Source organism: Arvicanthis niloticus, chromosome 1 (assembly GCF_011762505.2).
Source record: "Arvicanthis niloticus isolate mArvNil1 chromosome 1, mArvNil1.pat.X, whole genome shotgun sequence".
NCBI lineage: Eukaryota > Metazoa > Chordata > Mammalia > Rodentia > Muridae > Arvicanthis > Arvicanthis niloticus.
This window is the reverse complement of record NC_047658.1, coordinates 164,073,218-164,096,299: the sequence shown is the minus strand read 5'-3', so window position 1 is coordinate 164,096,299 and position 23,082 is coordinate 164,073,218. Positions and strand designations below refer to the sequence as shown.

Below are 23,082 nucleotides of genomic sequence, written 5' to 3'. Positions count from 1 at the left end.
GAATCCTGTCCGTGTGAGTTTCTGGGGGAGTGCCTCCCCTGGTTTTGGATTTTACAGTCCAACATTACCACACCAACTCATGAACACAAGCACACTGTTTTCACCAGGACTTTTCTTGTTGTCCAAACAATGTTCCCAAGTTAATTTTAAAACTCCATTCCAGTAACTGAAAATGCTCATACTTGGCGGAGTGAGATACCTTCCCATCATTCTATGTTGAAGTGTTCAGAATTCTAATAAAAAGGTTTTCAAGAGAACCAGTCACTTGAACTTCTAATTTCTCTGAGAAAAATCTGCATGTAGGATTTGCAGTGGGAGGAAGACACAGAGAGTAAGATCTTTTTGGTTCACTTCACCCGGGGGTGAAGAACTTTATTTCCAGTAAAAAGCTTTATAAGCTGAGAATATATTGCATAATTGGCCACAGAGTTAACAGTAGAGTGTGACATTGCATTAATTCCATAATTATTTAAAATTCAAAAATTTTAAAGTTTTGAGAACCTGGGGGATTTACAGTGAATGAGCCTGGACAGCCCCTCCACTGGTCTGGTCTACCTTTATTGTTGGCAATTAAACAAACTGTGCAACTACCTTATTTTCAAATAACTATTTCTTTACAGGGACCAGTGGTGCCAATTTCATGGGGAAAATCAACATGTAAAGTGTCCAAAAGAAGCTGATCAAATTACTGTTTTTAGAAGACATTCACAAATTCAGCTCAATTAGTTTTCCGAGAGAAAATGTCCTGGGAAGTACCAACAACCACTGCCCCCTCCCCAACCCAAACCCCACAGGTTGTAGAGAAAATTACTAAAACTATTCTACAAATTCATCTGATTTTGAGTGCATGGAAAATAGAGTAGAGGTATCATGCCAACATAAGGAATAGAAGCTATATCCAAAAGGCTAGTTATCAAAATAAGACAGTCATGGTTAGATGCAACCGAACTATGCTTTATAAGATGCAACTACATAGTCTGTGGTCATTTCTCTTACATATTACATTCTATCTTCATCAAATTAAGCTATGTATACATGGCATTTGAAATAAATATTCAATATTGCAATAGGGTCCTATTCTGCGACTGTACAACCATGGCATGCAGTAACTAGGCATTAACTGTAAGGTGTTGTTACCTTCCTGAATTCCAAAGAACATGAGAAGTATGTATACTGTACTTAACACTGATTAGATGGAATGACTTTCATGTTAAACAGAACTACAGAGAATGCAGCAGCTTCAGGAATCTTGTTCATTGTTCTTGTATCTCCAGTAGTCACCTTGAGTTAGCCGCTCCAGACTGAGTGAGCTTCAGTGAAGCGCGGTTGATGTTAGCTCTCACCGGTCCATGTGAGAGCTGCTGCTTTTGTTTTTCCTCTCTGCTCTTATCCAAGGCTTTGTGTCATTAGGGATGTTTCAGATGTGACCAGCAATGAATTTGTCTTTAGAATGTAGACTCCTTACAGCACCTCAAGACTGTGTTGGAGGTGGGGATCTTGCTGAGGTTTGCCAGACCCGGCTCTTGTCTGCTGGCATTCTACAGGAAGAAGTTGGTAGCAGGGGACTTGGAAAGTGTTACCTTTTAAAATACATTTTGTAACACTTGTAAGAACTGGCAAACAGAAGACAGGTGGGAAAAAATCACACATTGTTGTGAAGACGTATAGGAACAACTCGGGCTGGCATGGTGATCCAGGGCACCAAGCATCGAGGAGTGGACTAGAAGCTCTGCTTCCTCACGGCAGGTTTGCCTCTTCAGGTTATCGAACTGGAGGCTGCTTGCGACAGGAGGGGACACTGATTGCCACACAGCCTCTTCCATGCCCATCATTTTGGGAATGTCCCCCATGCTCAGAATTCTGACAAACTTCCTGACTCTCTGCTCTATGTTCCCATTAGCTGAAAACTGTTACATTCTCAAATTGACTCTGGCGACCATGTGGTCACGTGGAGACCTACAGCCTTGCTTTCATGTTTATAAGGAGACAAACGGCCATCACAGCTGCCAGGACTTGTTCTTTTCCTACTCTGATGCCAACGACCTAAGTTTGCTAATGAGGCAAAAAAAACTGTACATTTCTCATCATTCAAGCATTTATAAAATGTCTTTCTTTAAAGTCTTGGGATATAAACAGTTGATTTATATGAATTACATATTTCCATCTGCATTAAGAAACAATATACATCTTTTTCCATACTAAGTTCTGTTAGCTCTCAGTTTAAGAGAGCCATAAAAACTGACTTTTTCATTTGTGAGCCCTCAATACTGTTACTTTAAAAAAAAAAAAAAAAAACCAAACCTCACTGGCAGTCTCTGGCCTCTTGGGACATCGCCCACTTAGAGGGAACTGTACCTGGCCTGGATCACGGACATTATTCTCTGTGAGACCCAAGGCCACAGAACAGCTTTAACAGAAGCCATTTGTAAAGTAAATCGGCACACACAGTACAGAGTTGGTTCCCATCCTCAGACACAAGTTCCTTGACGTGTGGAGAGGTGCTTCCGATTGCGGACTCCAGAAGTCTTGTCTTTATTATCAGAAGGCTTCTGCTGTGAGACGTCTATCAGGGCACTGGCAAGAGCAAGGCCTGGAAAGAAAGAAGAAAGGTATTTAGACACTCACAGACATACCCAAGATGGATGGAAGTGGCTTTGGGTGATGCTAACACACCCAGCATGACGTGCTTGTGTCCTTACTGACGATCTACCAGTGAACAACCAACACGCACACAAGAAGAACAAAAAATCGAATAAAACACTGGGCAACCGAGTCAGAGCCTGGGAAACATGACAGCTGGTTGTGTACACTACCTCTTGCCTTATGTCTGTGTTTGAACACAGGTGTGTTCCAGATGGAATGGGAAGCTCCAAGGTTGCTATTTCGGTTTTGCTTCTGAAAGGTATAGAAAACTTATGAAAAATACTAGTTCCACCAAGAAATCGGAACTGAATGTAAGATTTTAGGCCTTCACTGCCCTGGGATACATTCTACATTCTGAGAGGAGTACATTATTCCTGAGTCAGAGGACACTTGCTGGATTGACATTCAAGAGAGGCTGATTAACATTCCTCAGACCTCAGGGAAGAGAATCCACCTGCGGGTGGGGAAGGCTCAAAGCAGGGAAACACATTCCTGACCACAAAGAAAGATGCAAGTCATCTGGGTGGTCCCAGGAACTGGCTGACCACAAGATAAATGGTTGGGCAAGGTTACATTCTTGCAAAAGATAAATGTACAAGATGTTTTCCACATGACCCTGACTAAATTATGGGTTGGGGACTTTCCACTGTTTTTATCTTTCCTTGGTTTCCCCCTCACTCCCCCCCCTTGTGTTTTTTCCTTTATATACCCTGTACTTCCCTGCCTCGGGGTCAATACTCCTCTGCCCCTGCGTGGGTTACGAGTCTTGGCCTCAGTCGACTGATCCCGAAATATACCTCTTGCTGTTTGCATCAAGAACGGAGTCTTGTGAGTTATTGGGTGGCTGCGAATTCCTGAGGCTTGAGGGAGGTCCTCCCTTTGGGGCTCTTACACTTCTATAAACAAAACTCATTAGATGCACCTTTTACAGGAAGCTTAGATCACAGCTATGTTTCTGGAAAAACTGAACATTAATACAAGGTTATCACTTGAGGTCTGTGGCTTTCCACCCTTGCATAGCACATAGCTGTCACATTGTTACACAGATTACTTTCCTGTCCCAAGATTTCCTGTGCAGGACTAAGCTATCTTTCTCCCTCCCTGGCAAGGACTGTGCTTTGTTTCTGTAGAGTCCTATAATTCTTGAGTAAAGCAAGAGAAATTCTAAAATTTCCATCCTTTGCCTCAGAGCTGGACTGCTTAGCCTTGTTTTAGACCTGACAGAAGGACCCCAGGGTCTTACAGAATTGACTTTGGAGGAAGCTGACTCAGTCCTTACATCATCATGGGCATCTTCACGTGTTGCTTCCCAAGGAAGAGCTTTATTTTGGGTATTATCCCACACAAGATAATATTGAACCATCTTTCTCTCCTGGGTCAATTTATTCTACATAAGCTCCAAATACAATCTGGTAGGAACAGATCTCAGGGCTATCTGAACAGAAAAAAACAATGTCAATAAAGGACCTTGGGACAAAGGAGGTCCTATGAAGGTCATCTAACCTTAGAAGGCTTTCATCAGAGGTGGACGCTGAGTTCTCCTTGGTCATTTAAGGGACAGAATGACATGGCTCCTACCCCTGGAGCAGAGCTAGCAGGAGGTAGGCTTCTAAGATGGTTGATGTAGGCATAAGACTTATTTGTATATTTTATTTTATGTTCCTCCTTTGAGGAATGTCCTGTCTGCCAAGGTTAATCACTCCATGATAAACAGAGACAGCACAAGTCTGGGAGGCAAGAATGTGGCTAATGCCTCAACAAAATGGTAAACACTGAGACCTTCAAGATAGCCCTTAAGGCTGTGGGAGATAACTCTGAAAATATGAGTTCAAAAATATATAATTTCTCTCTATGCAAATATAAAGATGCAATATGAGGGCCTTCACATAACTAGAAAAACAGAGTCAACTGCACTATGAGATAGCTTGTCAGAAAGATACAAAGGCAGGCAGATTCCTGAGTTCAAGGTCAGCCTGGGACAAATTTAGGTCCAGGTATGGTCAGAATGGTAATCTCAGGACAGGATCGCACCCAGCTAAGTTTATTGTATTACGAAGGAAGGCAGATCTCTGAATTCATTTTATATGGGGTAGGGGTGGGAGGTGGGGACGGGAGGGGTGGGGGTGTGTACTTGCTGTCTTCTAAAAATCAAGGGGCTAAGGTCAAGAAATGGGATGGTCAAGAGGGAGCCTGGGATAAATGACTGAATTGATAAGTAAATAAAAGACGTTTGTTCTGCAAGAGATGAGCTATCAGGGAACAAGGACAGTTCCTTTTTAGTTTTTTTTTTTTTTTTCCAAGAGCTGAGCTGTCTGGAGATTTCTGGATTAGAAAAACCATGGAGAGTGAACACAACTCTTTCAGAATTTTTCTCTGGCTTTCTGATTTTGATTGGAAAACCCAATAATTACTTTTAGAATCTTTCTAAGAGGATTTATGACTTGGTCAGAAAACTCATGTGCTAACCAGAGAGCTTTCAGAATTTTTTTTCAGCATGAGAGAGCTGCCTCTAGCAGGGAGCTGTCTCTACTGAGAGCTGTCTCAAGCAGTAAACTAAGACAGAGAGCTGTCTAGGGAGCCATCTTGAGCAGAGCACAGGCTGTGAGCATGGACCCATGATTTGATTTTAAGTCATTTGTTTCACTGCTCCCAGACACCTCTTCTCTCAGAACCCCTCTCCAACCTGAGGCTGGTCCTTGGCACATTGCATCCCCTCAAAGTAGATTCTGGTAGTCATTGATGTTAGTATTCCATCTAAACTCCACCTCCCTAGTTACCTGGCAACAGCCAGGTATGCTCCTCCCTACAGTTACCTGGCAACCGCCAGGTAGGCCGATCTACTATAAAAGGGGCTGCTTGCCCCCTCCTCACTCTCTTGCTCTCCTACTCTCTTACTCCTGCTCTTACACCCTCTCTCTCTCTGTCCCCTACCCCCTTCCTCTCTCTCCACGTGGTCATGGCTGGCCTCTACTCCTCTTCTCTCTTCTCTTTCCACCGTCCTCTCCCCACCTTGCCCCATCTCCTGAATAAACCTTCTCCCCCTTAGAACCTCGTGGTCTGGAGTGGTCTATTCTCAACGGCGGTCAGATATTTCTTACAATTGACCCACCTGAGTATGCAAATCTGAAAGCTGTGTGGCTGGGAGGACCTGAGTCCCCACCTTAAGATGTTGAACACTGGAGAGACAGGAATGAACTTCTCTGCACAATGAAGTAGAGTCAGAGAAGGTATATAGTGAGCTCCTGACGAGACATGTTCTGTTTGGAAGGGAAATAAACTCAATGACTTCTGGTGGCAGTATAGGTGCTGATGGAGGAGCAGCTATGGCTGATGGAGAAGAAATTACAGCTCACAGCAGCCACCTTTTAGAGTCTTAGTATCACCCTGAACCTTGTAGAGATAATACTGGCTCTTACTACACTTAAAATGAGCATGTTCTTGTCCACTGACAAGCACACATGAACTCTTGAAGTGGCATGAATTGTGTTGTAGGGTTTGCTCATGGTCTATACTTTATTTCTTTAACTTGTGTGTGTAAAGGGCTTTGATTTAATTTTTAAAAAGAACAGCCTTTGGCTATGCTCACTGAAAGTTCAGATGGAGCAGACCTCAAGTTTCCTCAGGTCTCCTGGCATGCTTCTCTCATAATTTACAACTTCCTGCTACATCACCCCTGGCACCAACTCATCCAGAGACAGCCAAATATAAGTAATAATATATGACTCCTTTACTGTGGGCAGAGACCACTTACACTATTACTATATCCAAATATGAGGTCATGCCAGAGCTCTTACATATAGCTCCAAATGTTCCTTACAGTAGATGTGGTGCCAGGGCTAAAAAGCTTCAGATGCCAGGATAGAAAATTCTCTGCTAATTCACATGTCTTTGTATGTGTGCGTATATGATGTCCAGGCCCAATTAAAGCACGGTCTCTCAAAGCATCCCCTGTTTATCTAGGATTCTGAATCCTGGGAACACGATGAACTGAAAAACCATATACCACATTTTAGTTAATGTACAAATAAAATTGAAAATCGTGCTTACTTTAGACTTGACAGCTTTGTGTGTGTGTGTGTGTGTTTTCCTATGCGTGTGAACAATGGACTGTGTTTAGGTTCTATGTGTTTAGGAACCTTGGGAGTCCTTGGATTGTGGTATTTAAGTGTCTACCCTGTGTAGTTATAGAGGACACTCAGGGTCACTTTTATCCTTTGCATAGGTTAGATGACATTTTCATTCAGAGTTAAGCTTGGATCCCTTGCCAGATTTCATGGCTTGTGGCCCATCAGGAGCTCATAATCTCATAATTATGAACAGTACAAAGATAATAATAATTGTTTATGTTTGTGTATCTTGAATGTCAAATGAAAGGATTTTATTTCTAATTTTGTAGTTCTTCCTGTCTGATGTATGGTAAACTTTATATCACCAGAACAACCCAGAAGATGCCAAGTCTTCATCCTAGCTGCCTGCAAATGTGGGGAGATGGAAACAGGCCCATCTTCCCAAATTTTGTAGGAACACAGGGAGCCTCTAGGGAGGCTTTAGGCCTCGGGCATCCTTTGTTATTTAAAGGAATCTGCTTTTATCAGATGACAAAAAGAAAAGCCAATCTAGTAGCTTTTAAGGGAGGACTGTTATCTCTTTCTTGTCCCCAAATGCATGCTAGGGCACAGGCTGAACATGTAGACAATACCCAGATCCTAAATTAAAACAGTCCAGGCTGCCATCAGCTGCTGGAAGCCAGTAAGTAACATGGTCAGACTACTGCTCACGAAGTCAGCAAGACTATTTATCCTTCCAGACCCTGGGGCTTAACGAATAGCAGGGCAGCCTACCTAAGCCTTGTCTTCAGGACAGCTGGAAAAAGGAAATGTTCACCCTAGCTGCACAGGACCCCACACTTCTAGTTACCATATACTTCTAGTTACCTTATTTACAGCTCCCATAACCCACCACTCTGCAATCCACACAATAGAGTTGGCTTGTCCTCTAAAACTCTCCCCCTCCACAGCCTGATGGCAAGGCTTTGACTGAAGGTGGCTAACTCCCTCCCAACAGCAAGTTCTTGAAATAAATAGCGTTCATGCTGCAGACTGTGGTTTCAGAACCATAATGGCCGTGAAGAGTTGGAGGTGAACAAACAAGGCCGACGCCAACAAAGTAACCCAGAAACAGAGGTACCCTGTTGTGCTCACTGTCGCCCAGTCTGGAGAGCCCGGAGCTTCTCCTGTCAGAGCCTTTCCTGAAACGACCAGGGGAAGAAGTGTGTCATCAGATCCCGTGTAGTGGCGCAGGCTGATTGCCACTGGAGTTCCATTAAAATCAGGTCCCCCTCCCCCAACCCCTACCCATAGGATCATTTTTCAAAATGTCATACAAATCATCCGATGAAATCCACTTCTTGTGTTCTCTAGGCCTCCGATAGTTCCTTGTTATCAAGGCAATACAATTAACTGTAGGAACGATTCATTATTTTAGACTGGCGGTCTAAAGGAATTTCATTTACCACGTCATGGTGACACGCCAACACTGCGGGCTAGCAGAATGTACATCGACATATACCCATAGATTCAATCAAAACGCTAGGGTTTAAATATTTACTGTAAGCCTTAGCTCTTTGTAATTCCAATTCTTAAACACTGTGACAGATAATTTAAATTCCAAGTTGAAACCACCTGTGTAAGAATGCCTTTCTTCTGTTTCCCCACCTCCCACGTGTTTCCAGTGAGTTGCTCTGGGTCACCCAGGCAGGGATAAGCTATGAAGCCTTTATCAGAATTTCCCTCAGTAAATGGGCTTGGTTTGGCAGTCATGGTGTTGGTTGCCAAAAGTTACCATAGCTGTTTTCTAAGTGGGTAGTAAAATGTGCTAAGGTTACCTAGCTGTAACCAGAACTATACTTGCTTCCTAAAATTTGAAAACTTCAACCTCTCTGTAAGCTCGTGCAAACACGCCCAGAAAGGAATGGAGGATAAACAGCTGATACTCAACCCTCAACTGGCAAATGCATCTTCTCCAAGCACGAGGGGCACATCAGGAGTTTAGTTATTGTTTGTAGAACCCCGGTTTTCCCCAGTGGAACTGAGGGGTAACAGGAGGCTCTCTGGCAGTAACAACCTAATCACAGAGCTACTGATGTGTGTTTCTTTACAATCATGCAAAACAATTAATAAGTACAGTAATAAAATACTGCACCACAAGTGCAACTGCCTTGGAAGGAGCGTTCCAGCCTCACACATAGACGCCGCATTTGTACAGAAGCCTTGAAAGAGTCGTTCATTTTGAAGTGCTTTCCTCCCAGGTCTGTGTAAGAGCGAGCACCGCCACCATATATTTTAATTTTCCAGGAAAACAGCTTCATTAGGCGTGAAAGGTTAATTGCAGGTTTAAGTGGAGTTCAGAGAACGGTGCAGGGTCTGTAGTGAATTGCGCAGTCTGCTTCAGGAAGACGGAATGAGCGCTATAAACCGTGTGTCCCGCTGAAATGCTTTACTACCTCATTTACTATCTGTCTTCTTTTACTGCTTGTATTTGTAGTTCTTCTAAACCTTTAATGGCTACAGTTTTATTTCACTGTAATCAGATTTAAATGGAAATACCATGCTGGGATGTTTAAATGTTTTCCTTCTGATTCTATATAGCTACATACTTGTGCTCAGAGCCTGGGCGATCCTTCACATGATTAAGAAAGTGACTTTGGGAAACTTTGATGTCACATACACTCTCGCCATTGTGCAGACTCCATTGAACATTCAGCATGCCCGGCTTGCCAATGTTTGGCCATGGCTGGATGCATAATTAGAAAATATGCATTTCCATTTTAATTTATCTTTTGGAAGGCTAGCACAAGTGAAGTCATTATTAGGCAAAACTCCAAAGGTTACATTGTTGAATAAAAACTGAAATACTTCAAGTGCTCCAGACACTGGAATGACAAATGGATCAGTGATACTTGTCTGAGAGCTTAAAGAAATGTTTGCTTTCACCTACTAAAAATGACTGACCACCACAAATGCAAGTGTTTAAGTGATCTTTGTATTCTGTTTATAAAATTTCATTTGGCCTTTAACCCATGGTAATATTCTGTAATTTTATTTATAGACACTGTGTTTAATTATAGGAAATGTAATACTGCAAATCCCACGGACACCTTATCCAGTATTCTGTAACACTGCTGGGCATACCCTGGACTTCCTATGATCTGATCCCTCATTGGCTGGAATGTGCTCTCTTAGATCATGGTTTGAAGTGAGTTCCCATGATGCTTAGCAGATAGGCTTCCTCCATATCTCATCCATTCTAAATCTAATTATACTGTAGGGAATTTTACTTGGTTCTTTTATATAATTTTTATTTTCAGAGTCGTGACATGCATAGAACCCAGCTTTACCACACCAGCTTTCTAAGCTCAGAAGTAAATTTGAAACTCAATTGAGACTCCCTTCTGTGCAGCCCTTTGTGAGCTGAGGCAGGAAGACTGTGAGGTTTAGGTCAGTCTAACCTACATAATAAGACTCTGTCTCAAAACAAATTAGACTAAGGCCCCAATAACAGTCCTAATATATAATAATCCCTCATTTTAAGACTAGTCATCCTGAATTTCAAAGTGTTTATCACTAGATGAGAAATGGAAAAATAGCAATATTGTATCAACAGCCATGTTTGACTTTTCATTGTGTAGAGAAATTGTATTTTAGTATTTCTCTCAACCAAATGATACTATGTGTGCAAGGATGTTTTGAAAGCTGTAAAGTATTTTACAGAGTTGATTATCAAACTAAAAATGCCTCAAAAACTCCCAACTCCTAAACATCAAAATGTTTTGTGGAGAGCAAGTCACTCCTTGGGAAGTATTTCTTGAGTGGCTGCTCCCCACAAGAACTGCTCTTGTCCCTAAATGACAAATGAGACAGCACGATGTCAGAGATGGAGCAACCCAAGGAACTTACATCATTGCTCATCAAGATCATGTTGTCTTTTCACCAAGTTATGTGGGAGAATGTATACAGAGGATTGTCCTAAGTGCCTAGTACCCACGACTTCAAAAACGTCAGTTTTCTGAATTAATGCCTCCTCCCTGAGGACTAGCTTTCATGGTCCCCGAAGGCTACGAGCAAGCGTCCACAGGAGAAAGTAACCAAGAGTTCCACACACATACAGTGTTTCTGAACACAGCAATGCCCGAAGGGTGAAGTGGTGGTAAGAATATCTTGATAGCAACCTATAGCTTTCTAGTTGGAACTAAGATCTGGTCAACAAGAGAGAAATCACTCCAGGCACTGGAAACCTGGCCAATTACCTGGGTGAGTGAAGTCATGGATCTCCATGTGTGTGTGTGTTTGTGTGTGTGTGTGTGTGCATGCAACATCAGTTAAGTAAAGGAGTACATGAATAATTTGAAAGGGAGAAAAAAGGGGTATATGGGGGTTTAAACTGAGACAAGATAAGGAGAAAATGATAGTCTCCAAAATAAAAGAAATGTCAGTAATCATCATCATCATCATCATCACCATCACCATCATCACCATCATCACCATCATCACCACCTTCATATGAAAAGTCTCAAGCCAAATAGGAACAGAGACAGCACTGGAATTGTATAATTGTGATGCTGTCTTTTGGTAGTATTCATTCATTCATGCATTCAAAACCAAGTATGATTCTGAGTTGGGATGCCAGATAAGGGGGACAACACAGAAAGACAGATGAAGACTCACAGACAGCACCGACCAAGACAGTGTGAGCAGTGAGCTGTTACTGAATTCAGTTCTCTTAAGGACAGTGACAGTGCTTGTGAGGGCTTGTGTGACATGTGTGTACTGCCCACACATTAGTGAGTGTGCTAGTGCATTGGGGGTGTGCTAGTGCATTACTGAGTGTGCCAGTGCATTAGTGGGTGTTCCTGTGCATTAGTGAGTGTGCTAATGCATTAGTGGGTGAGTTAGTGCATTAGTGGGTGTGCCTGTGCATTAGTGAGTGTGCTAGTGCATTAGTGAGTGTGCCCATGCACTGAGTGTGCTAGTGCATTAGTGAGTGTGCCCATGCACTGAGTGTGCTAGTGTATTAGTGAGTGTGCCCATGCATTTAGTGTGCTAGTGCATTACTGAGTGTGTCCATGTATTACTGAGTGTGCTAGTACATTACTGAGTGTGCCTGTGCATTAGTGAGTATACTAGTGTATTAGTGAGTGTACCCATGCACTGAGTGTGCTAATGCATTAGTGAGTGTGCCCATGCATTAGTCAGTGTGCTAGTTAGTGCATTAGTGAGGGTGTCTATGCATTCATTAGTGAGTATGCCCATGCGTTAGGGAGTGTGCCCGTGTAATAGTGAGTGTGCCCGTGCAGTAGGAAGCATAAGAGTATCCACAATCACTGATAATGGCACATCATCGGCATCCCACGGAGAACACATTGCTTAGATTCATGTTACTTATTTCACATGGGGTTAATGATTAACTCGAGGTTTCTTAGATAAACACGCTTTCTCACCCAGTCCCTGAGAGGCTCCTCAAGACCATTCTGTGGAAGTGGGTCATGCAGCTATTTTTATTCTGGCTTAGACAGATGGCTTGAGAAGCGCAAGTGTGGAAGGAACTCGTTCAGTTCACACAGCTGGTGGGGTGCAGGGACCCGAGCACCCCGCCCCTGATCATGGGGCTCCAGCTCTGTACACTTTGTGGGCAGAAAAAAAAAGGAATATGTAGCTTCAATATAGGCACCAACTGCAGGATTTTGAGCCAAAAAAAAAAAGAGCAAAACAAACACTCGTAGCGATGTGAAATCAGTGTGGTCAAAGGCATTAATTAATGTCAAGGGCAACAACAGCCGCAACAACAAGGCACAGAGCAACACTTTGCCACCATTGATCAAAAGCTTGTGATAAGCCAGGCATTGCCCTCAGGACTGTGAGCACATCAGCGTACCAATGTGTGCAAACAGGAGTGACCGTACAGGTCAAGTTGATAGACATGTATGGAGGACATGACGCAGGCCATGCATGGTAGCTGGCTGTTCTCAGCGAGCACTGAGCTGGGGCAAAGGTGCAAGGGCTCCTGAGTGTGCGAACTGTCACACATGGGTTTTTAATTTGCCAGCTGGAAAGAGCTTCAGGATGCCTTAAGTCACTGAGAATCATGGAGGGCACACAAGAGTAGGGGAGTGGCCACATTTTAAAAATTAAATCAGAGAGGGAACAGCAGTGCTTAGCATGAGATGGGATGCCCAGGGTCAGGATTCTGGAGGGATAACTGTGAGGACCAGAAGGAGACAGGATGCCCAGCATCGGGATTCTGGATGGGTAATTGTGAGGAAGAGAACTGGGCGGGCCCAGAGTTGATTCCTGGTTTCCTGGCCTGGATGTCTACGCATCCCGACACTGTGCAGAGCATATGATTGAAGGGAATCAGCTAGGCTGTGTGCCCTAGATACAGTGATTGTGATGACCTGGGGACATCTCAGGGGCTTGTCTGGAGGGATGTACAGGTTGTTTGTGTGGGTCTGCCTGAAACACTTTGCATGGAGAGCAACACCACCTCCTGTTATTATTTATTTAGTGTCAAAATCTGAGCAAGTACAACTGGTTGATGTCAAGTGGGGTAGTGGGGAGAGAAGCAGCCCCCATCTTTGTATTAGTCAAACAGTTGTGCTGAGGACTGACACCTGCAGGCAGGAACAGGACAGAGGGTGGGATGGGTCTGGCCCTTGTATCATACTGGGCCCAAAGATCTTTCAATGTCACTGGCAAGTACAGAGGAGGAGGAAGATGTGACAAGGAGGCTGGCAGTGCAGAGGACTGGATCACCAGAGAGGCAGGGACAGAGTGGCCATGGGCTGTCTAGGACTAGCCCACAAGTGGCCATTATAACCCATGGGTCTTGTTTCTGTTTGTAGTAAGGAACCCCCTGCTCCATGGCAACTGTAAGCCAGCTGAGTTTGTGGCTATCAGTTTTTTTCCTTGACTTATAATTCAGAGCCTCCCAGACAACATTTCTTTTGGGAGGGAGTTAGAGTTGGTTCTAAGGTTACTTCTGGCTCTTCACGTGTACGTCTTCAGGAGGTCACCGGCAAAAGGCTCCAGATATTAACCCTGTCTGTTCACATGTGCTACCATGTGGCAACAGAATAGGCCACGGGGACACCGGGAAGTCGGGTTCAAGGATTTTTCTAGATGTGAACATTTGGTCTTGTTAGTTAAGAACCAGGACTGTATGTCGAGACCCAGCCAGCACTGCTGCATGTGTTCTGAACTTATGCTTAGGTCTGAGCCTGACACCAACGGTCAGGGAAACAGCTGGGTCTCTCTTCGGGGGCTGGGGGGGGGGGATGGCTGTGGGGCTTGTTTTGTTGTTTGCTCTTCTAGTTTGGTTGCCTACTTCTTTACATTAATTACAGTTTGATCGGGAATAAGTTGAATATAAGGACGGTATGCTTTTATGTCCCAGTGTTTCTGTTACATAAATAGACAGTAAACAGTGAAGGGGGTGAGAACAGTGTCCCAGAGCTGGGCGCTGCTAGGGAGGGGATATGTGATTACAAGTCTCCATTTCTGAACGCTACTGCGGGCGGGGTGGGAATGGGGTGGGCTTCGGGATGCTACTGCGGGTGGAGTGGGAATGGAGTGGGCTTTGGGATGGGTGGAGTGGGAATCAGGTGGCAATGGGGTGGGCATGGAAGGAAGGGCACAGCATCAGCATGGCTGTGGCTCATGCTATCATTGGGGATGACCTGGGGACGATGATCAGCAAGTGCCACTGTACTTCCCAATGACAACCCTGAGGACCAGGTAGGCTTCACCCAGGCAGGGAGGGCTGCAGAAGGAGCTTCTGGCTTAGTCTCTCTGTCCATATTACAGTTGAATAGGTTTCAGTGTCTGTGGCTGTGTGTACAAGATTGACAGAAACCAGAAACAGCTGCCACACTGGCCTGGTGTCAAAGCCCTAGCAATAGCTCTCGCTGAATGTCCCTGGAGCCCTCGCTCATTTACAAACCAACCCTGGCAATTGCATGCAGGCTCGGTTTCCCTGCTGGATCCCATAGCTTCACCTTTCATGTTCCCTCTCAGAGGTTTGCACAACAAGTTAGAGCCCATACAGATGTTTTCTGTAGAACTGGTTGAACTCACAGACTCAACTTGAGGCTGAAAGTCCGGGAGGCGTGGAGGGTGACAGCCCTGTGGTGGTTTGAATATGCTTGGCCCGGGGAGTGGCACTATTAGGAGGTGTGGCCTTGTTGGAGGAAGTGTGTCACTGTGGGGGTGGGCTTGGAGACCCTCCCCCTAGCCACGTGGGAGCTGGTCTTCTCCTGTTTGACTTTAGAGTAAGATGTAGAACTCTCAAGTCCTTCTGCAGTAAAGCTAGTCCCAATTAAATGTCATCATTTATAAGAGTTGGTTTGGTCATGGTGTTTCTTCACAGCAGTGGAAACCCTAACTAAGACAAGCACCACAGCTGGACGGTATTTGCAGGGTACCTCACCAGCTTTTTAAAAGACTGCCATATTAAAGCTGACGAAACCACACACAGGTATCTATATAAAGTCAAAATATTATTTTTAATAAACTACGTTAGTAAAACAAACTTGTGGCCTCTAACTGAACTCAGGTCGAATTCTCACTTCCAGCCATTTGGTGAAAGTGGGAGGGAGATCACCACAGGGAAGCACGGTTTTCCTATCAATGTCGTTATAAATCTCCGAGCTTAGATCTCACCCAAAGTTATTCCAGATAAATTAAAGGTCAAAGGCACTTGTAACAAAAACTGAGATGTCTGTAGATAACTGGTCCTTGACAAACCTTTGCTGGAGAGAAGCAGAGCTGAGCCATCCATTTCTCAAAGTCGATTCGTAAGCCTGGCTCGGATGCCTGAGAAGCTCTCGGGATCTGCTAGCCTGAGCTCTCCTAGTAACACCACAGGATGACTGACTGACCTTCAGCCTCACAGAGCATGGGAAAATGAAACTTTCACTCCCTGAAGCAGTTTTGCACATGTTAGCTCCCATAAACCCTGACCCTTCCAATGGGAAAGAAGTATCATTTTCTTGTGCTTTGTCTGGAGGACAATAAAGGTGGCCTTTGGGTGACTGTGAATTGAGAGGTGTCGCGGAGTCAGCATTGATGGGGGACTTTCGAGTTGTAAATCACAGAGGATCTGGCTTTGATCTGAAGCTTTCTGATATCCAGTGGGATAAACACTGCCCAAGGTCCATGCCCAGGTATCTCCAGGCATGAAGTGAGTTCCTGGGCCTGGGGTTCAGGGTCACTGCTGGGGACATGCTGTTACTCACAATCACGCCTCCAGGGGAGGCACCATTCCCGCCACAGACTCCTCACATGGAATCAGTGCATGAGTTAAGTGTTGGGAGGAGGCTGGCATCTTGGTGCCTGTGTCCTTACAGAATGCTGGCCAGGAAGGCAAGGGAACCCAAATGTCATCTGTGGGAGAGTCGGCCTGGTCTGCCCTCTTTATGAGGCAGGTTCACCTTGGATGCCATCTACCTACTTTGGTAATTGCCTCAGCTGGCACCAGATTAGAAGAACATTTTCAGGTCGGTAAAGGAAAGTGCTTATGATCAGCGGTCGATGAGAGCTGTGGACTCAGTTGTGCCCTGTAACGGGGTTTTCAAATTAGGCTTGCTCCCAGGTCTGGGCAAGGGGCCAGTTCACCACCCAGCTGACTCTGACGCTGGCACAGTGGTGGATGCATTCCCATAATTAGAGGGCAAAACGATTTTAACAAAGAAACAGATTTAATATCATAGTCTAGAGGCACTGCATCTAAGAAAATGAAGCCTAAGGGAAAAGTAAGAGTATTTTTATTTATAATTTTCCCACAAAAAAAAAAAGTGAAAGGGGGATTCTTAACAGCTAACAAGTGATTCATTTATATCAACAATCGCTTTTCTATCTGGCCACTTAACGTCATCATAATCAACACGGAAGCAGGGTCCCGAGAGCACGCACTTTAGGTATCACGTCTTACTTCTGTTTGCTTCCTTAGAGGGTGAAAGGGCAAACCACGTGGTTTTATTCCTCCAGTCAAGTACTGGAGCATTCAGACCTGAAACGGCCACACCCTCAGCGTGCAGGTCAACAGAGAAAGCCTCCTGCTCTCCCTAAAGCCATCAATGTCTTATCACGAAAGAATCTCACCATGTTTCACAGGCTTTTCGGATCCACCCCACCCAACGCCAAATGCTGTTTCTTTTACAGGCTACTTAACCTTTCTCAAACATTTATCATACTGGATTGGCATTTGAAGAGGGAGGTGAACTGAAAAGTGAAAAAAATGCATTTTTTTAAACATAAAAGCAATCTGCTCGACTTCCCATCTTTAACGTATTGACATATGTTTTGTTCCAGTATTACTCAAAATTAGCTTTGAGATAAAAGTTCATATTAATTATCCCATGATGTAGCCTAATCACTGCTGACATTTGGAGAGAGTCGATACAGCCAAGATGGAAACTAAAGTGTGGGTGCAAAAATATGGAACATATGAATCCCCAAAGCCTCCATCTCCTCCACCAGCTCACTCCTCTTAGAGTAACATCTGACAAAGGCCAGCACCGGAGGAAGCCAGATGGGCAGGACTGGACTCCTGGACCCGCTCAGGGACGGGCTCCTCCCTCCCTTCCCCAACCTGTCTGGTTCAGAGGTACATGAGCCAAAAAGATGTTGGCTATGACTCGGTTTTAATTTTACTGTTTTATTAATTTATTAGCCTTTGGCCTGCTACAAGAATAAGACAGGATGTGTCAAAGAACTTGATTCTTTTTCTTAGTGACCTCCCAGAAACACGTTCAACCCACCCTCTGGAATGAATTAGCAAACACTGCAAGTATGATAATAAAATAATTACTTAATGTTATTTATAACTTTCTAAATTTCTGTGAAGAAATAAGGTAAGCCAAACAGCATCTCTTTAACTTTCTGTTTTTAGTATGATTGTAAATCATTCCTACAGTTTGCATTTAGTCAACATCAACACTGCTGTTTCCCCTTGTGCAAATGAGTGGAAACCGAGATAAACATAGCTGAGATGGGACAGCAGAGAGGACAGACTGCCTCAGATTCTCTCAACTTCTTCAGTACAAGTACTCAATGATGGGTTTGTTCGGTGTGCAGGAACACCACACATGGATAGGCCTTGTCTCACCATCTCATCGTCGTGACTGAAAACCACGTCAAAGTGTGGAAGAAACAAGTCACAGGTCAACTTCATAAAGTAATCCTACCATATCATTCATTCTCTCTCTCTCTCTCTCTCTCTCTCTCTCTCTCTCTCTCTCTCTCTCTCTCTCTCTCAGGCTGGGCCCCATGAATCGAAAGTTTCCAAACATTCTTTAAGTGCATATTCACTTTTGGTGTTGCTAATATGAATGTGGGCAAAATAGTTTCCTAGTTTAGACCAAATTGTCTTACTTCTGTTTTTAGCAGAGTATCTACACAGTGAGAAGGAAGAGAGATCAGGCATCCAAAACTGAGCCTAGGACACTGGATCGGGGATGCACCGAATCAAACACTTGTTAACAACTCTTCAGATTTTCATACGAAATAATTAATACAGTGTCTACCATAGAAAATTACATTTTAATGACTTTCTGTTCAAGTTACATGAATCTTATGTAAGGAAGGTCTTAGGAAGTCTAAGATTTCCTTTCTACCCAAGTTATTAAAATTTGTGTTTGAATGTAGCTTTTTTCATTAACATTAAATCAGTGAGCTTTAATTTCTGAAAAGAAGAAAAAGACGCGAAGTTTTCCCATAATGTTCTCACAGCTTTGATTTGCATTCACGGGGAAAAAAAAAAACCCACAATAAATTAATTTTCTTTTCTCGGGAAGAATTTGACAAATGCATTAATCATGAAGAAGTCGAACTTGGTTTCCTTTCCTTTTTCACGCAAAGATACATGTGTCTAAGAGACGGCTGAGTTACTGTTCTTCAAGCAAGTGGGATATGGGGCATTTGGAGAGGCAGAAAGTGTAAATCTGGTGGACTTAATCTCCAGTAATACAAGAGCACTCGGTCTTCCATATGGTCCACGGAGTCACGGACTGAAGGGAAATTATTCTCATTTTCTCCTCTGGGAACTCTCACCAAAGTCAGACTTATTCACACACAGAGCAGGTTGTGTCTGAAATCACTTGGGTCCCCCGAACCCTAAGGTTGTGGGAGAACACAGTGCTCAGACGAGGCTGAATTGCAGCATGGAAGGCCTTACGCAGGATTTAGATAGAAACTAGTGTTAAAATTATCCCCAATGCTCACACAGTGCACAGACATGTCTGAGTGCGGGCAGTCAACCGGCAGGACGCATCACCAATGCGCCTCTCATTTACTGTTCGTCTTCTTGTGTTGGGAGCTCCACATGTTCATAGGCAGTGTGAGCTCAGGCCCTGTCTATGGTTTCAGTGTTTCTTGTGCTGTGTGAAGGTCTTCCCTAGTCTGACCACAGCAAGATCCCTCTCCGCCCCCACGTCTCTTCTATGACGCTTCCTGATTGTCAGTTCTGTCAGTTCCTTTAAATGTTACAAAAACACAAAGGAAGTTACAGGAAGCAACTGCGACTGCCTTGTTCTCAGTAAGTGGTTGTGATTCTAAAATGTTAGAATGAAATGTAATTAAAATTGGATATGAAACAAATATATGCCTTACATGCATATACACACATACATAGACAGTACATACACACACACATGTAGACAGTATATATATACACACATGTAGACAGTATATATATGTATATGCAAATGTTACATGATGATATAAATAAGTTATATTATGGAATCAGTGCATCAGAACAACTTTGCAGCCATCAGAAATATTTTAAGCCTTAAATAAAGGTATATACAATGAAATTCTGTATAAAAAAAAAAGGAAAAAAAAAGAAAAGAAAAAAAAAGAAAAGAAAAAAGAAAACGAAAAATCTGCTAGGTATGGTGGTACGTGCTTTTAGTTCCAGAACGTGGGAGGCAGAGTCAGGCAGGTCTCTGAGTTCCAGGCCAGCCAATGCTACATAGAGAGACCTTGTCAAGAAAGATAAAAATAAAATTTAAAAAAAAAAAGAGGAAAAGTCTTTCTGCCATTTGTAAACTGTGTGGTTTGTGGGAGCCCATGTTCATTGTGTGGGGACACACATCTCTATCCTGAGGATCAAAGGCCCCTTGCACCCTCCCCCCCCCCCCCCCCCAGCGTGAGCGTTTTCCTTGTGGTAGAATTCTGAATCCCTTCATCCCACTGCCTTCTGCTTCTCTAGAATAAATTTACCTTTCCCACAGTAACCCACGACTCTTTTCTCTACACATTATTTTATGAGAAGTTTACTTTGCACATTAGTTTTTAAACTTTTAAGTCTTCTCTACACCACAATGCACCAATTTGAGAAAAAAAAAAAGTCTGTGCCAGTGGAGTATTTTTTCCTCACTGACTGAGAGAAACAATCCTGTTTTCCTGCATGTCTTAAAGGGCTGCTTTATTTTATTTTAAGGAATATTTATTTTGGGCTGGTTATTTTTCTTTAGAAATAGCCAGCAGTATTAAATTTTAAAATTGTTAGATGACTAAGTACAGGCTCCTCATTACTCTGTCTTATGAAAACATACAGGTCCTACTTAACAAGAGCTCAAATATAAGCATTCCCCAAACTTAGACAATGTCAATCTTCTTGTGAGAATCTACAGTGTCTTCATTGCCAGCACGTGACTGTGATAAAAGCATGCTATGAAAGTGGGGCTTAGGGGAGCTCCGGGCCCTGGTCCAACGCTATCAATAACGGCAGCCCTGGGTGGGTAACACAGCTCTGGGCCGGTGGGGCAAGCCTTCTCCTGTTTCTCTAGGGGACTCCACCATCTTGAATGCAGGAAAACATACGTCTAGGAACACTCTAACCCCAGGCTTTGAAACAAGAATTTTTGGTTAACTGATCTATTTGTTGAATCACTCAGTCATTTCTGTTTCACAATCCTGAAAACATGGAGTTATAAACTGTACAGAATTTGAGATGATCCCACTGTTGATGAGGCTGTTCACTAATACTTTATCCTGACTCAGTGTTAGTAAACCAGGTACCCCATGATGTGGAGTTCTCTAGCCTTGGGTCTATCTTGGGGTCCATTCTGACTGCTTTGAGGGGGCGTGCACCTGCTGCTGAAACTTGACAATCCCTGTTAGCCTCAAAGCCTGGCAGTGAACAGCAGCACAGGAAGAAACTGGGGCTGGACTCCAGAGTCAGCACAGTGACCAGTGCCGCTGGGGTTGGGGAGGTCACGGCAAGCTAAGACCCTCGATTTGACTCGCTGTAGCTTGGGCCTCTTTGCTTGTCCTTTTAAACGTGCTGATTTCTAGAACTTTCTTTTGTGCCTTTTCTCTCACATCTGACTGACACATAAAAGGTTGTGCATATCACTTAATACATGTTAACTCACATGGAAGCTTCAGGGACAAATATGTTCCCTAAGTACACCCTGTACCCATTTCTTTTAGGAGATCAATAATTATCCTCCTTTCATTTGTCATTCACTGCCCCGATTCTTTGTAAGCCACCCCTTATTTCCCAGCTTCTCTGCTTTAAAAAGCCTGCAGTACGATGGCTGGTGTGTGACATTCCTGATTAAATAACAGCATCATCTGAACCTTCTTCCATTCCTGAGGGGTCTCCTTTTGTGAAGCCACAGAAATGCCGGCTAAATTTCTGTAATGCCAGGTTCTGTGGGCAACTCCGACTGTCAAGTCAGTATTTGATTCTGTGTGGCACACAGGACACTTCAGATGGTTTCAATAACCGCCTGTGTTCCTAGGCTACTCCCAGATCCGAATTCTCCTCCACAGATGATTTACATTTGAATATCTCCATATAGGCACCAGCTACAAATGCCCGGTGCTGAGAGGCTTCTCTCCATCTCTGACTCCGCCTCCCAGGCTGCTTTATTGTAGGTGCCCTGCAACGCTGGGCTTGTGTGAGTGTGACTTTTTGTCGCTGAGCACAGGAGCTCCCTGTTAAACACAGAGGGATATAATCGGATTCTGGTTGCCCACTTATGGCCACTGTAAGGGAAAAGCTCAAATCTCACAAACCTTAGGCCTCCTCTGTCTCTTCCATGAGCTCTCTTGAGAGTCTCTTCGAAGAGTCCTGGGCCAGGTCCAGAACAGTGGTGTGTGTGTGTCTGTCTGTGTGTGTGTGTGTGTGTGTGTGTGTGTGTGTGTGTCTGTGTGTGTGTGTGTGAGAGAGAGAGAGAGAGAGACAGAGAGAGAGAGAGAGAGAGAGAGAGAGAGAGAGAGAGAGAGAGAGAGAGAGAGAGAGAGAGAGAGAGAGCACATGCGCTTCTCTTAAGGCCTCAAGTCTGTAACACAGGTAAACACCTGTTTCTGGCTAACAGACAGTTAAGCTTCTCTGTGTAATAATCTTCCCATTGCCCTCCTTTGCCCACCAACATGAGAGCCAGGTACATGGATCCCAGGGAAGTTAGATCCCAAGGCCAAGGTCTCCATTATAACTTTTATGTGTCTACTACTTGGCATGATAAATACAGTTGAAAATGTTATTCTAGAAAAAGCTGAAGACCTCTTATCTCACCGGCAATATTAATGCGGTGGTTGACAGCTTACCATCCAGTGAGGCTCTGTCTCTTTACGGGCTAAGTGATGATGGCTTAGATCTCATTCAGTTTCTCTATTGTTATTTTTAAGCACGGTTATTATTGCATACACAATGCACCTGGCATCTCACTCAGACACAGGGGAACAAACACACCGATCTCCATGTTATAAAAAGAGCCCACACACGCAAGGTCACTCGGCACAGCGTGTATTATTATTATGCAGCTACCACAGTGGCCATATTCTATTCTGAATACTATCCTTAGCCCTTTCCAAGTCGGCCAAGTACTTGCTAACACTTCATCTTCTCATCCAAGAAGGCAGAAGATTTCTAACTTGGGATTGGAATCTGGCTCTGTCTGCACACTGCTCTACAGCCCCTTAATACGGTAATGGTTCTCAATATTATCTGATTGAATAGGGCCCTTAAAACGTATTTTATACAAAAGTCCAAGAATACACAGCCTGTCTACATAAAGAATGTTCATTAAGCCAATGGTACACTAAGATACATAAGGAGGAACTTGAATAGATGTGCGTTTCATCCGGTATTTCTTACACATGGCTACAGATGGCTACATTTTAAGTAGATACAGAATCACCAAGAATCCCTTAGGTGCAAATGCAGAGGATACAAATGTCTTTAAGATGGTGACTAAATGCGTAAGAAGACTATAGCCAGTGATGAAGTTTGAACAGCTCTAGGAAGATTTGAAACAAAAAGCATGTAAGTTTCTCATGATTTATACAGCAGTTTTATTTCTGGAAATTTAATTATGTATTAGACCCATAAAAAACACCGAGTTTAACTGGTTTCTTATTTTTTTGTGACAGGGTC

General features: G+C 43.6%; 1 protein-coding gene and 1 non-coding gene across 2 annotated transcripts in view; one reads left to right on the top strand and one right to left on the bottom strand.

The window, feature by feature from the left end:
- Positions 1–337: 337 nt before the first annotated feature.
- Positions 338–23,082, bottom strand: part of Atrnl1 (attractin like 1) — a 539,822-nt gene continuing 517,077 nt past the window's right edge. The window contains exon 29 of the mRNA XM_034499803.2: positions 338–2,590. Coding sequence (XP_034355694.1) covers positions 2,469–2,590 — 122 coding nt within the window. The 3' untranslated portion in view covers positions 338–2,468. The remainder of the gene's footprint in view (positions 2,591–23,082) is intronic.
- On the top strand, positions 4,987–5,047 carry LOC117699590 (U7 small nuclear RNA). Its single transcript, XR_004605233.1, has one exon. It is a non-coding gene; the product is annotated as a U7 small nuclear RNA (small nuclear RNA).